General features: G+C 41.0%; 1 protein-coding gene across 1 annotated transcript in view; it reads right to left on the bottom strand.

The window, feature by feature from the left end:
• Positions 1 to 11,110, bottom strand: part of kcnk2b (potassium channel, subfamily K, member 2b) — a 28,392-nt gene extending 17,282 nt beyond the window's left edge. Inside the window, exons 1-2 of the mRNA XM_083535136.1 lie at positions 10,756 to 11,110; positions 8,236 to 8,546 (exon numbers count right to left, since the gene is read on the bottom strand). Coding sequence (XP_083391262.1) covers positions 8,236 to 8,546; position 10,756 — 312 coding nt within the window. The 5' untranslated portion in view covers positions 10,757 to 11,110. The remainder of the gene's footprint in view (positions 1 to 8,235; positions 8,547 to 10,755) is intronic.
• Between the last annotated feature and the right edge of the window lie 2,158 nt (positions 11,111 to 13,268).

The raw sequence follows: 13,268 nt of genomic DNA, 5'->3' as shown, positions 1-13,268 counted from the left end.
TGGTAGATTTTGCTAGGATGGAAATGGCAGTGGTGAACACGTATTTTAAGAAAAAGGAGGATCATAGGGTGACGTATAAGAGTGAAGGAAGGTGCACACAGGTGGATTATGTTCTGTGTAGGAGATGCAACCTGAAGGAGATTGGAGACTGTAAGGTGTTGGCAGGGGACAGTGTAGCTAGACAGCATCGGATGGTGGTCTGTAGGATGGTTTTGGAGGCGAAGAAGAAGGGGAGGAAAGTAAGGATTGAAAGAAGAATAAGATGGTGGAAACTGAAGGAGGAAGAGTGTAGTGTGAGGTTCAGGGAAGAGGTCAGACAGGGGCTTGGTGGTGGTGAAGAGGTGCCGGATGATTGGGCAACTACTGCAGGAGTGATGAGGGAGGCAGCTAGAAAAGTACTTGGTGTGACATCTGGAAATAGAAAGCAAGACAAGGAGACATGGTGGTGGAATGAGGAAGTGCAGGAGAGCATTAGGGTAAAGAGGTTGGCAAAACAGAAGTGGGATCGACAGAGTGATGAGAAAAGTAGGCAGGAGTACAAGGAGATGCGGCAGCAGGTAAAAAGGGATGTGGCGAAAGCCAAGGAAAAGGCATATGAGGAGCTGTATAAGAGGTTGGACACTAAGGAAGGAGAAAAGGATTTATACCGATTGGCCAGGCAGAGGGACCGAGCTGGGAAGGATGTACTGCAAGTTAGAGCAATAAAGGATGGAGAGGGAAATGTGTTGACTAATGAGGAGAGTGTGTTGAGAAGATGGAGGGAGTATTTTGAGCAGCTGATGAATGAGGAAAATCAGAGAGAGTCAAGGTTGGAGGATGTGGAGTTGGTGAAGCAGGATGTAGATAGGATTAGTAAGGAGGAAGTGAGAGCAGCAATTAAGAGGATGAAGAATGGAAAGTCGGTTGGACCAGATGACATACCGGTAGAAGCGTGGAGATGTTTAGGAGAGATGGCAGTGGAGCTTTTAACCAGATTGTTTTACAGGATTCTGGAAGGGGAGAGGATGCCTGAGGAATGGAGAAGGAGTGTGCTGGTACCGATCTTTAAGCATAAGGGAGATGTGCAGACCTGCAGTAACTACAGGGGAATTAAGTTGATCAGTCACACCATGAAGTTATGGGAAAGAGTAGTGGAAGCCAGGCTGAGAGAAGAGGTGACCATCTGTGAGCAACAGTATGGTTTCATGCCGAGTAAGAGCACCACAGATGCCTTATTTGCTTTGAGGATGTTGATGGAGAAGTATAGAGGACAGAAGGAGCTGCATTGTGTATTTGTGGATTTAGAGAAAGCGTACGACAGGGTGCCGAGAGAGGAGTTGTGGTATTGTATGAGGAAGTCAGGTGTGTCAGAGAAGTATGTGAGGGTGGTGCAGGACATGTATGAGGACAGTGTGATGGCAGTGAAGTGTGCAGTAGGTACGACAGACTGGTTCAGGGTAAGGGTTGGACTGCATCAAGGATCGGCCCTGAGCCCTTTCCTGTTTGCAGTGGTGATGGACAGGTTGACGGACGAGGTCAGACAGGAGTCTCCCTGGACTATGATGTTTGCAGATGATATTGTGATTTGTGGTGAGAGTAGAGAGCAGGTTGAGAAGAGCCTGGAGAGGTGCAGATATGCGCTTGAGAGAAGGGGAATGAAAGTCAGTAGGAGTAAGACAGAGTACATGTGTGTGAATGAGAGGGAGGGCAGTGGAGTGATGCGGTTGCAGGGAGAAGAGGTGAAGAAGGTGGAGGAGTTCAGGTACCTGGGGTCAACAGTGCAAAGTAATGGAGAGTGTGTTAGAGAAGTAAAGAAAAGAGTGCAGGCAGGGTGGAGTGGGTGGAGAAGAGTGACAGGAGTGATTTGTGATAGGGTATCTGCAAGAATGAAAGGGAAAGTTTATAGGACTGTGGTGAGACCTGCGATGTTGTATGGATTAGAGACAGTGGCATTGAGTAAATGACAGGAGGTGGAGCTGGAGGTAGCAGAGCTGAAGATGTTAAGGTTTTCGTTGGGAGTGACGAGGATGGACAAGATTAGAAATGAGTTCATTAGAGGGACAGCACATGTAGGATGTTTTGGTGACAAGGTGAGGGAGGCGAGATTGAGATGGTTTGGACATGTGCAAAGGAGGGACATGAATTATATTGGTAGAAAAATGCTGAAGATGGAGCCACCAGGTAGGAGGAAAAGAGGAAGGCCAAGGAGGAGGTTCATGGATGTGGTGAGGGAAGACATGCAGGTAGTTGGTGTGAAAGAGGCAGATGTAGAGGACAGGGTGGTATGGAGACGGATGATCCGCTGTGGCGACCCCTAATGGGAGCAGCCGAAAGAAGAAGAAGATTTATATATATATATATATATATATATATATATATATATATATATATATATTTATATATATATATATATATATATATATATATATATATATAATAACTATCTCTAGGATCAAGGTTTAATGTTTTTCAAGGTCAGAGAAAACCCTGGGGAAACCCCCACAGACCTGAGGAGAATATAGACAAAACATATAGATGCCTTTTTTTTTTTTCCAAGGGTGGAAAAAAATAAAACACCCTCCCACATTTACCTTCATCTACTACTCCATTGCAACTCGAACAAACCCACATGATTTTTTTTCTTCAGTTCTGGATTTGAACACACGATTGCATACCTAATTTCCCCAGATTAAAGCTGTACATTCACTCGTTGTCATGGTTACCACCCAAAATCCCTATGCAATTGCTTGAGGCGTCCAAATATATACAAACAAACATTGCAAACAATCAGCCAATTAAAAATTTTTTAGATATTTTCCTTGGGATTTGTTGAACACGGTGCATCCGGAAAGTTTTCACAGAGCTTTGTTTTTTCCACATTTTGTTGTTACAGTTTAATTCCAAAATGAATTAAATTCATAATTTTTCACAAAATTCTGCAAACAAAACCCCGTAATGACAACGTGAAAGAAGTTTCAGCTTTTGCTTAATACTTTGTCAAAAGTCTATTTGAGTTTGATGCTAAAAGCTTGGCACCAATTTTTTCGGGCGGTTTCTACCATTTTTCTTTAAAGAACCTCTCAAGCTTCACCCGGTTGGTTGGGGAGCATCATTGCAAAGCCATTTTCAGATCTCTCCAGAGATGTTCAATCGGGTTCAAGTCTAGGATCTGGCTGGACCCCTTACTTTAGGGTCATTGTCCTGTTTAACGATAAACCATCGCCCCAGTCCAGAACGATCTGGATCAGGTTATCACAAGGACGTCTCTGTACATTGCTTTATTCATCTTTCCATCAAACCTGACTACTTTCCCAGCTCCTGCCACTGAAAAACATTCCCACAGCATGATGCTGCCACCACTATGCTTCACTGTAGGTATGGTATTGGACAGGTAATGAGTAGTGCCTGGTTTCCTCCAGACATGATGCTTGGCATTCAGGCCAAAGAGTTCAATCTTTGTTTCTCATGGTCTGAAAGTCCTTCAGGTGCCTTTTAGCAAACTTACTATACTCAACTATACAGGCCTGATTGATGGAGTGCTGCAGAGATGGAAGTGCTTCCGGGAGGTTCTCCTTATTCCACATAGAAATGTTGAAGCTCTTTCTTGGTTCTTGGTCACCTCCTTAACTAAGACTCCCCTGGAAGCCTCTAGGAAGAGTCCTGGTGGTTCTGAACTTCTTCCATTTACAGATTATGGTGGCCACTAGGCTCATTGGGAGCTTCAACGCTGCAGAAATGTTTCTGTACCCTTTCCAAGATCTGTGCCTCGATACAATTCTGTCTCAGAGGTTCTACAGACAGTTCCTTGGACTTCATGGCTTGGTTTGTACTCTGACATGCACTGTTTGCCTTTCCAAATCGTGTCCAATCAACCAAACTGACCACAGGTGGACTCAAATACACATTACATACACATACATAGTAACATTAATATAAGCCTTTATGTGCACACACAAATAATTATTTTTAGAAAACAGCATTATGTTATATTATCTCTGAATCTTTAACACACACACACACACACACACACACACCTCATATCCATATTTACTCCCAATTAAATCCACTCTTCTGGAAAGATGTTTCACTAGATTTTGAAGTGAAGTCAGGTGCTGAAGTAGGTAAAGTGATGAGGCCTGGGGTGATGTTCCAATTCATCCCAATAGGTTAGGAGCTCTATAGCAGAAGATCTTTCACAGCTTCCAACCCAAGGAAAGCGGATCTTCATGGTGCACATGGTTTGCAATGTCATGGTCCAGGATTGAGATCTCCTAGTTCAAGTGAAGGGAAAATTTCATTGGAGAAGAACCACATATATATTTGCAATAATAAGACATGAAGATGGGTTCCCTCTTGAGTATGGTTCCTTTACAGGTTTCTTCCTTGCAACAGTCGCCACCGGCTCATTCATCAGGGACAAACTTACACTTATGAAGAACATATTTATTTTTTTTATCACCACATTATCTGTGTAAAGCTGATTTAAGACATTAATTTTTAAAAGCTCAATACAAATAAAAATGAATTGAATTGAACATATAGCTGGAAAAACCATGTGTCCCAATATTTTTCTTCAAATTTGTGTACGCTAGTATAATCAGATTTGCTCTTTCTACCCCTCCCTGTTCCTTGTTTCATAACGCAGTGTTTAACACTGAGATATGAAGCTGCCAAATACGAATAAATTAACATTCAGATTCCTTCTGTCTCGTCGTTCTTTCGCTCTTCCCGAAAGCTACGGCATTCAATTAGTCAAGCTCAAGATTTAATAAATTTTTTTTCTCTTTTCTCCTAATGCTGGAAGGAGGTGAAGCTGCTCCAGGGCTTTTACTTTCCTCCACCAGTGCTGTTACGTTTAATTACTCCCACTGAGCATTAAAAAAAAAACATGGCAATTTATCTTATGGGGAAAAAAAGAAGAAATAATTGTAAGGCATGATTCCTTTGAGAATCCAAGAGCATATACTGAAGCTTTACTATTGTGGATAACGAAATATATATATATATATAAAAGTTATATAAATAAATACAAGTTGGCATTTGTATCGCGATGCATCGTTTCTAACACATTTGCATCAGCAAAAAACTATTTATTTACATTAAACTTTTACTTTTATTATATAGAAAGTGAGCAATCGTTTGCGAGCAATGTCGCTTGATTTCTCTTTGCTAAACCGTTTCCCTCGGCAAAGCTGCTGATACGTGAATATGGCGCATCCCAACTCTGCCGAGACCGAGGCGTGTTACGTCTCATACAATTAAGATTAACATGGCAGAGGTAGAGTTGCATCTTTGTTTTTCTTTGTTTTGTTTTTTTACACTACAAAGGCCTGTGTAGACTGAAGAAATAAAAGTCGATCTGTACAATACTATTTATATCCCATTGGCTATTCATCGAGGTGCAAATAAATTCACTATATAGACAAAAGTAGTGGGATTTTTGCAGCCATGTGTGGAAGCGCTAGCAAGAAACTTTCCCTTTAACTTTAACTTTCTTTTGGCTTCTCCCATTAGGGGTCGCCACAGCTGATTATCCATATTCATGATCCGCATGTTCGATTTGGCACATGTTTTTACGCTGGATGCCCTTCCTAACGCAACCCTCCCTATTTATCCGGGCTTGGGACCGGCACTAAGAGTGCACTGGCTTGTGCAACCCTAATGGCTGGGGTTGGTAACTTGAACTACGAGGCCCAAACCTGTTTCAGCATGACAATACCCCTGTTCACAATAAAGACTGCTTTTGATGGGTTAAGATTTGTAGATATCCTGCTATGAGGGTGGTCATAAAATAGGAAAATTATTATGAGTATGTTCATGAACATTTCTTGTTTAAAAAGCTTGCAGTATAGTTCCTCACGATGCCGCTAGAAGCCTCGTGGAAGGAACCCCAAAGTATCTTCCTATCCATACCATTGTGTTCCCAGAGCAAAATAAGAGTTTGGGTTTTAAAATGATGTAGTTCTCTAGGTTCTGTTTTAGTCCTAGACTGCCAAAGAACCAAAAACAATCTGGAGGACCATTGGTTTAAACAGTGTACCAGGAAAGTATTGCCATGTATCCAGATAACAAGGCATGAAGACTTATGCCACAGGGGTTTAAATGAACATTAAAGAACATGCCCCACAACACCAAATCTGAATATTTTTGAGCCACTGTGGGATGTTTTAGAAAAGTGAGTCAGGAAAAGTCTTTCTCCACATTGTAAAGGCTCATATAGTGACCTTAACCTCAGGCTGAATTAGCGTCCAAAGGAGGGTCTACCCCATACTAATAAATTATACCTGTTTGAAATAAAGTGTTCTAGATTTAGCCCTGTGAGTAGTGGATTTGATGTCTCTGAAATCATTTATAAATCATCAGAGGTTTTCCGAGAATGATCCTTCTCCAAAGCCTGGCTCCTGTAACACTACGAGGTGTACGTAGGATCAAACGCTGGCTTGGATTTGAAGCAATACGCATCATGAATGTGAATTTCTACAATGTGTATGAGCTAAAGTGGGTAACAAACATGGCAAAAAGTTTTTTTAACATGTTTTTGACAGATGGAGGAATTCAGACAGATAGAATTGGTGTGAAAAACAAAAAGAAATCAAGGGAAGAGCAGTTCCAAGGGCAGCAACTGATGTTGTTATGAGGGTAATGTGAATAACTACTGTGTGCAGAAAAGCATCTTAGCATCCATGATAGTCAGGGTAGAAGATCAAGTTCTACTTGTTTGAGTGAAGAAAAGAAGCTAAATATTTGAGTTAGTGTAGATCTTTATCCGAACCTAATTAAATTAGGGTGTGACCGGTTACAAGACTACGCTCAGCCTGAGTGCAATTGTAAGTGACTGGGTTGATAAAATTGTCAATGAGCTACAATGAAAATAGCCCATGATATGCTTTTTATGTTGGAGTATCACCTAATCTATCCAACATCTTAATACACTCATGATTAGCTTATATACCTCATAGTGCTTCTTCCGAGAAAATCCTGAGTAATCTCAGTGTGAGTTTAATCCTTCACAAAAGATGAGCCTTTTGTGACACCTGTCTATTCACGCTTTCGTTCTCAACGCAAATGAGTGGATTCGGGCCAAACATGTACATGCACAGGACCCTAATTTAACAGAGGCACGGTTCACTCTTGTCCCCTGCTAACCATGCCCTTTTTATTCCCACTAGTCACAGTGTGGTGCTTAAAAAGCCCTGGCTGGAGAGGAAGTCGGAAAATAAAGCCTCCGGAGCATGACAGATTTGCCTGATTACCCTTTTCATCTTGATCTCTTTTTTTTTTTTCCAACTGAATGACATTATTCACAAATGGGTATAAGCATGCATTCAGAAAAAAGAAATCTCTGAAAATTGCTTTCACGAAAGGCTTACTAAGATATTTTCGCTGTATGTTTGGCCTTTCTTATGTAATCAAGCAGCATTGAGAGCCCAACGTTCCATTTAATGTAAAGAAGAGGTCATTGATAAGACACTTGTAGGTAAATAGTGGGCAGATGGACATTCTGGGGAGTCAAGAAGATCATCTAAGAGAAAAATAATGGCCTGAGACAGAACAATGGTCAGATTAAATGTATAGTTAAAAACTATGGATTGGCTACTAATTATAGAGAAAAAAATGGGGTTAGAAGTTTTCCAGTGGATTGGAAGATAAATAACGGAAAAAAAGGGAGAACATTGGGTTTTACCTTCAGGGAAATGCTGGATTGTTAAAAAGGTTGGGAATATAACCTTGGATGAGACAGCAATCAATTGTACTCATAATTTATTAACACACAAATGCCAATTTCCAGAACTGAGCAACATCAAATTTAAAAATCAGAAATTAGTGGTCAAAATGTCAGCATGGTCACTGTCCATGGTGCTGAAATGGGATGTAGTGGTTTTCTTTCTTTCAGAGCGTTCAATAAATATACAAAACAGCATGTGTACACCACAGCCAGGCAATGTGTGTGTGTGTGTGTGTGTGTGTGTGTGTGTGTGTGTGTGTGTGTGTGTGTGTGTGTGTGTGTGTGTGTGTGTGTGTGTGTGTGTCTCTGTGTGTGTGTTTGTTTGAGGGGCCGGGGGCTGTGAATATTTTATTCTATAGGAAGCTGGAAAATCACAACAATGATAATCATTTTTGCTGCATTTGCACTGCGTAAGTGGGTCTGTGTGTGTGTGTGTGTGTGTGTGTGTGTGTGTGTGTGTGTGTGTGTGTGTGTGTGTGTGTGTGTGTGTGTGTATGTGTGTGTGTGTGTGCGTGATCGCCTTGCCTCACCTTCACTAACTCTTCCAGCTCGGTGGAGTTGACGCACGGGTGATCGATGAGGAACTGCAGCTTCTGGCTGAGGATGGCGAGTTTCTGCGAATTCTCGTGCGGCTGCTCCAGCGCTTTGAACACAGTGGCTCCCATGATCAGATAGAGAACCACCAGCAAGAAGACGGTGAGCACTGTTTTCCAGCGCATGACGCTGACACGCGGCTCAAACTCATCCTCAGTGTTCAGCACCACCGGCTTGGCAGAAAAGGACAGGCGTGGCTTGGAGTTGTGAGCAGCGGCTTTGGGGTCCAGAAGATCAGGAGCGGCCACTGGGTTTGGACAAGAAGGAGATGAAGTAATGGAATCACTGGAAGGATGAATGGATGTGTTTTTCTTTTCTATGCTCCATTACATTTATTTTCGGCTTATACAAATCTTTGAAGTATCTGATACATTGGACAAATTATGAATCAATCAGCTATATGTGGTTCCTCTCCGAACTGTTACCACAATGTTGAAGACATTTAATTGCACAGGATATTTTTGGATGCTTGGCAGGAAAGTTTCCTTTCACTGGAACTAGAAGACTCAAACCTGGTCTATGACAATGTCCTGTGCACAAAGCATACACCATGAAGATATGTTTAACATGGGTTGGAAGATGTGGAAGATCTCCTGCTCTTGCATGTTCTTATGTGCCCGCAAAATCCTGAGATTCTTTTGTGCACCAAAATCTTTTATAATATGCTCCACTTTTCTGGGAAAATGTTGTGCTCAGTCAAAGACAAGGGTGTTAGTTGGTAAGGTCAGATACTGATGTAAGTAAGGTGAGGAGATTGGAGCGTTATAGCAGGAGATCTTCCATCTCTTCCAACCTATGAAAAGCAGATCTTCATGAAGCTGGCTTTGTGCACAGGGTTTGAGTCCTCTAGTTCAAGTGCAGAGGAAATTTTATGCGACAGCATTAAAAGACATCTTATGCAATCATGTGCCTCCGGGATCGGGAAAAAAATTATATACAGCTGGAAAAATTTGTGTCCCAATACTTTTGACGATTTTTGTATGCAAAAATAATATATAATTATTGTACATAAAGCAAAATTAAGCAAAATGACCCTAACCCTACATTTTGAAACAACTTCTAAAGGATTTTTTTTTTTCCATTTCTGATACATACAGAACATAAATCCCATAATGCACTGCAACAGGAAGCAGCAGGGGTCCCACATTTACATTTTGCCCCCTTTTACCCCCAAACCTTGACCAGCGTTCATAATTTATATCAGATCTATGAACTCAAACTTGTAAATTCATGTTCTGTGAGTGTTTTTTATGTTTATTTTTGCTGTCCAGACATAACAGGGTCAGCTGATGCCATCAAAAAATTAGCAGCAGTGGGTGGAAGGAGAAATCTATGGGGTTTTTTAAAAATATTTATTTATTGCTGAACTCCTTTTCTAATGCTCTGTGTCAGGAATACAACAAATAAATACTACTAATACTAATATATATTTTTTTTAAATCATAATAAAAATAAATAAATATATGCTATTTAATGAATTGATACAAACAAATAAATATAATAATAATAAATATAATAATAATAATAATAATAATAATAATAATAATAATAATAATAATAATAATAATAGCACACTATATGTGTAATATATATACAGGATATTTACCAAATGTATTGGATCACCAGACTTTTCCAGACATATCAAGTTCTTCCCCAAACACATTTGGAGACACACAATTGTGTAGGACATCTTTAGATATTCAAGCATTTAAATTTCCCTTCACTTAAACTAGGACACTTAAACCTGTTCCAGTGCCCCTGTGAAAAGGTCCAGCTCCATGAAGATCTGCTTTTAATTTGTTGGAAGAAAGGAAGATCTCCTGCTATAGAGCTCCAAACCTATTCGTATGAATCAGAATGTCATTCAAGGCCTCGTCACATGACCGTACCTACTAACACCCTTGTGTCTGAACGAACACAAATCTTCAACCGAAACTCCACAAAATCTAGTGGAACATCTTCCCAGAAAAGTGGCGCTTATTATAAGAGCAAATAGAGACTGGAGGTGGAACCAGAAGCCAAGGCAAACGAATAAACCTTTAATGAGGCTGGATTTTGCCATTTGCAGAGACATCCATAAAGAGTGCACCTCCTCACCATCATCTCTCTTTCTCTTCCTCTGTCTCTTGTTCTCTCTCTCTCTCTCTCTCTCTCTCTCTCTCAGCTGCCATTTATTCATTTGTTTTCCATTCCATTACTTATGTAATATATATATATATATATATATATATATATATATATATATATATATATATATATATATATATATATATATATATATATATATATATATACAGTATATAAAACCTGACAGATAGATAGATAGATAGATAGATAGATAGATAGATAGATAGATAGATAGATAGATAGATAGATAGATAGATAGATAGATAGATAGATAGATAGATAGATAGATGGATGGATGGATGGATGGATGGACTCCACTAGTCACTTACTTCTTTAATTCCCAGACCCCAGAGTGTTTGCTCTCCCTCATCAGCTTTGGATTCCTCCTTCTCCCGTTTCCGATAATATTTCCGCCGTTCCCCGTCTCCTGTCCCCCGTCTCCTGTCTCCCGTCTCTGTGCGCGCGCCAGACGCTGTCCACGCTGAACTGTTATTCCCCGTAACACCGCGTTCAGGAGAAGACACATCCCACCCTCTTCATCTATCTACACACGCACTCGGGCTCGTGCTCTGCGCCTCGCGAATACCGGAGATTGTTGTTGTTGCTGGTGGTGCTGGTGGTCGTGATGATGGTGGTGTTGTGCCTCCCACGGGCGAGTGTCTGAAGTCGCGGACTCGCCGAACTGATTTTGCACGTCCCCTCACGTCCTCGTGTTTCGTGTTAGTTCAGGTCAAGAGAGAGAGAGAGAGAGAGAGAGAGAGAGAGAGAGAGAGAGAGAGAGAGAGAGAGAGAGATCGAAAGAGAAGGAGAGAGAAGGAGAGAGAAAGGGGTGAAGATAGATAGATAGATAGATAGATAGATAGATAGATAGATAGATAGATAGATAGATAGACAGACAGACAGACAGACAGACAGACAGACAGACAGACAGACAGACAGATAGATAGATAGATAGATAGATAGATAGATAGATAGATAGATAGATAGATAGATAGATAGATAGATAGATAGATAGATAGATAGAGTTTGTCTATTATGATATTTTCCTACGTTCACCTCAGGGTTCTCTGGTTTCCTCTTACTGCCAAAAACAGGAATTATGGTGGTGGTGGTTTGATGAAGATGATGATAATGATCGTGCTGCTGCTAGTTTTTCTTCTTCTTCTTCCTCTTCTTCTTCTTCTTCTTCTTCTTCTTCTTCTTATTATTATTATTATTATTATTATTATTATTATTATTATTATACAAAGCTTCCATCATACAAATCCCCAAATTTGCCGTTACTAAAGAAACGATCAAATATTAGATCCCGCCCCTCTATTACAGAAAATTGAATAGACACACGACAACCAATCAGAACGCAGAATTCTGCATAGTTGCGCTTTAAATAAACCCACGGCGTGTGATGTGGACCCTGGTGTGCTTGTCGAAGTAAAGTGAATTAAATCAAAGCCATTGTACCGGGCAGCCGTCCACACACACACACACACACACACACACACACACACACACTATAAAGGTCTTTTACTGTCATAGTCAGCAGCTGCTGTGCTTTCTACTCTTCAACCTGGCTCCACACACACACACACACACACACACACACACTGTTCTGTTCCTCTGCTTAATGCTTGCTTCACAGCAGGCAATATGGGACACAGGACATTTTATTTAGTCGAGGTGAAAAACAATGATCTATCTATCTATCTATCTATCTATCTATCTATCTATCTATCTATCTATCTATCTATCTATCTATCTATCTATCTATCTATCTATCTATCTATCTATCTATCTATCTATCTATCTATCTATCTATCTATCTGTCTGTCTGTCTGTCTGTCTGTCTATCTATCTATACCTGATCCTGATATATATATATATAATATTCTGTATGGAAAAGATTTTTCTATCTATATAACTTCTATCCATACAGTATATGCATTAGAACTACGTGCTGATGAGATGTAAGTATAACAGAACCATGGACTTGCTGATAGAGGAACCCTGAAGAACACGTGGTCATGATCACTGCATGCCGCTGAGGGATCTCTCCAGCCCCTGAAGCACTCAATCCTATCGGACACCACGGTCATTTAAATAACAATCCAGGCCACTCTGAGCACAGGAGTTAATCAGCACGAGGCACTAGGGCTGAAGATCAAAGCAAAGACCCCCGTCCCCTTTTGACCTTCTGAATGAGATACGAACGATTGTATCGATGCTGATGTGGGAGAAGGAGAACCTTGGACACATTATTTATATGCCGACACACAGGAAAACGCTTTTATTTTATTTTTAGTAATTCAATAAGTGCCGACTAGAGCAAAGATCTGACAACATCAGCACCATAGTGGAGTTAATTCACTGTCCTGGAACCAAATTCATGAACCTTCTCAACCTAGATGGTGTTCAGGAACCTTATTTACAATTTGCAATATTAAAATTTTTTGGGATTTGCCATTTAACGTCGGTTATCTCGGTGCAGCCGCAGAAGAACTCGCGAAAGTGGCGGAAAAATCAAGCCTTACAGCTGCTACAGGTGTTGTATTGTATACTGGTGAATCTCTGCTGAACTCTTAGTGCAGTTAGTGCACATATGCCTTTTGTTGTTAAATGTTATGCGATGAACGGAAGGCGAAAGCCGCGCCGCGTGGGATGAGCAAAAGCATAGAATGAACACCGGCAGGATCGGGGGGGGGTAATCCGCGGGGGGGGGGGGGGGGGGGGGGGGGAATCCGCGGTGCGCTTTGGGAAGAAAAGCGCAGCCGTTGAGAGAGTGCCGGTGGGAAGACACGTACCGGGAAACGCATGAGCGATAACAACGACCGCCGTGAACCAACAT

Source organism: Silurus aristotelis (genome assembly GCF_946808225.1).
Source record: "Silurus aristotelis genome assembly, chromosome: 29".
NCBI classification, from domain to species: Eukaryota; Metazoa; Chordata; class Actinopteri; order Siluriformes; family Siluridae; genus Silurus; species Silurus aristotelis.
Note: the sequence above shows the minus strand (reverse complement) of the source record. Positions and strands in the feature narration are given on the sequence as shown.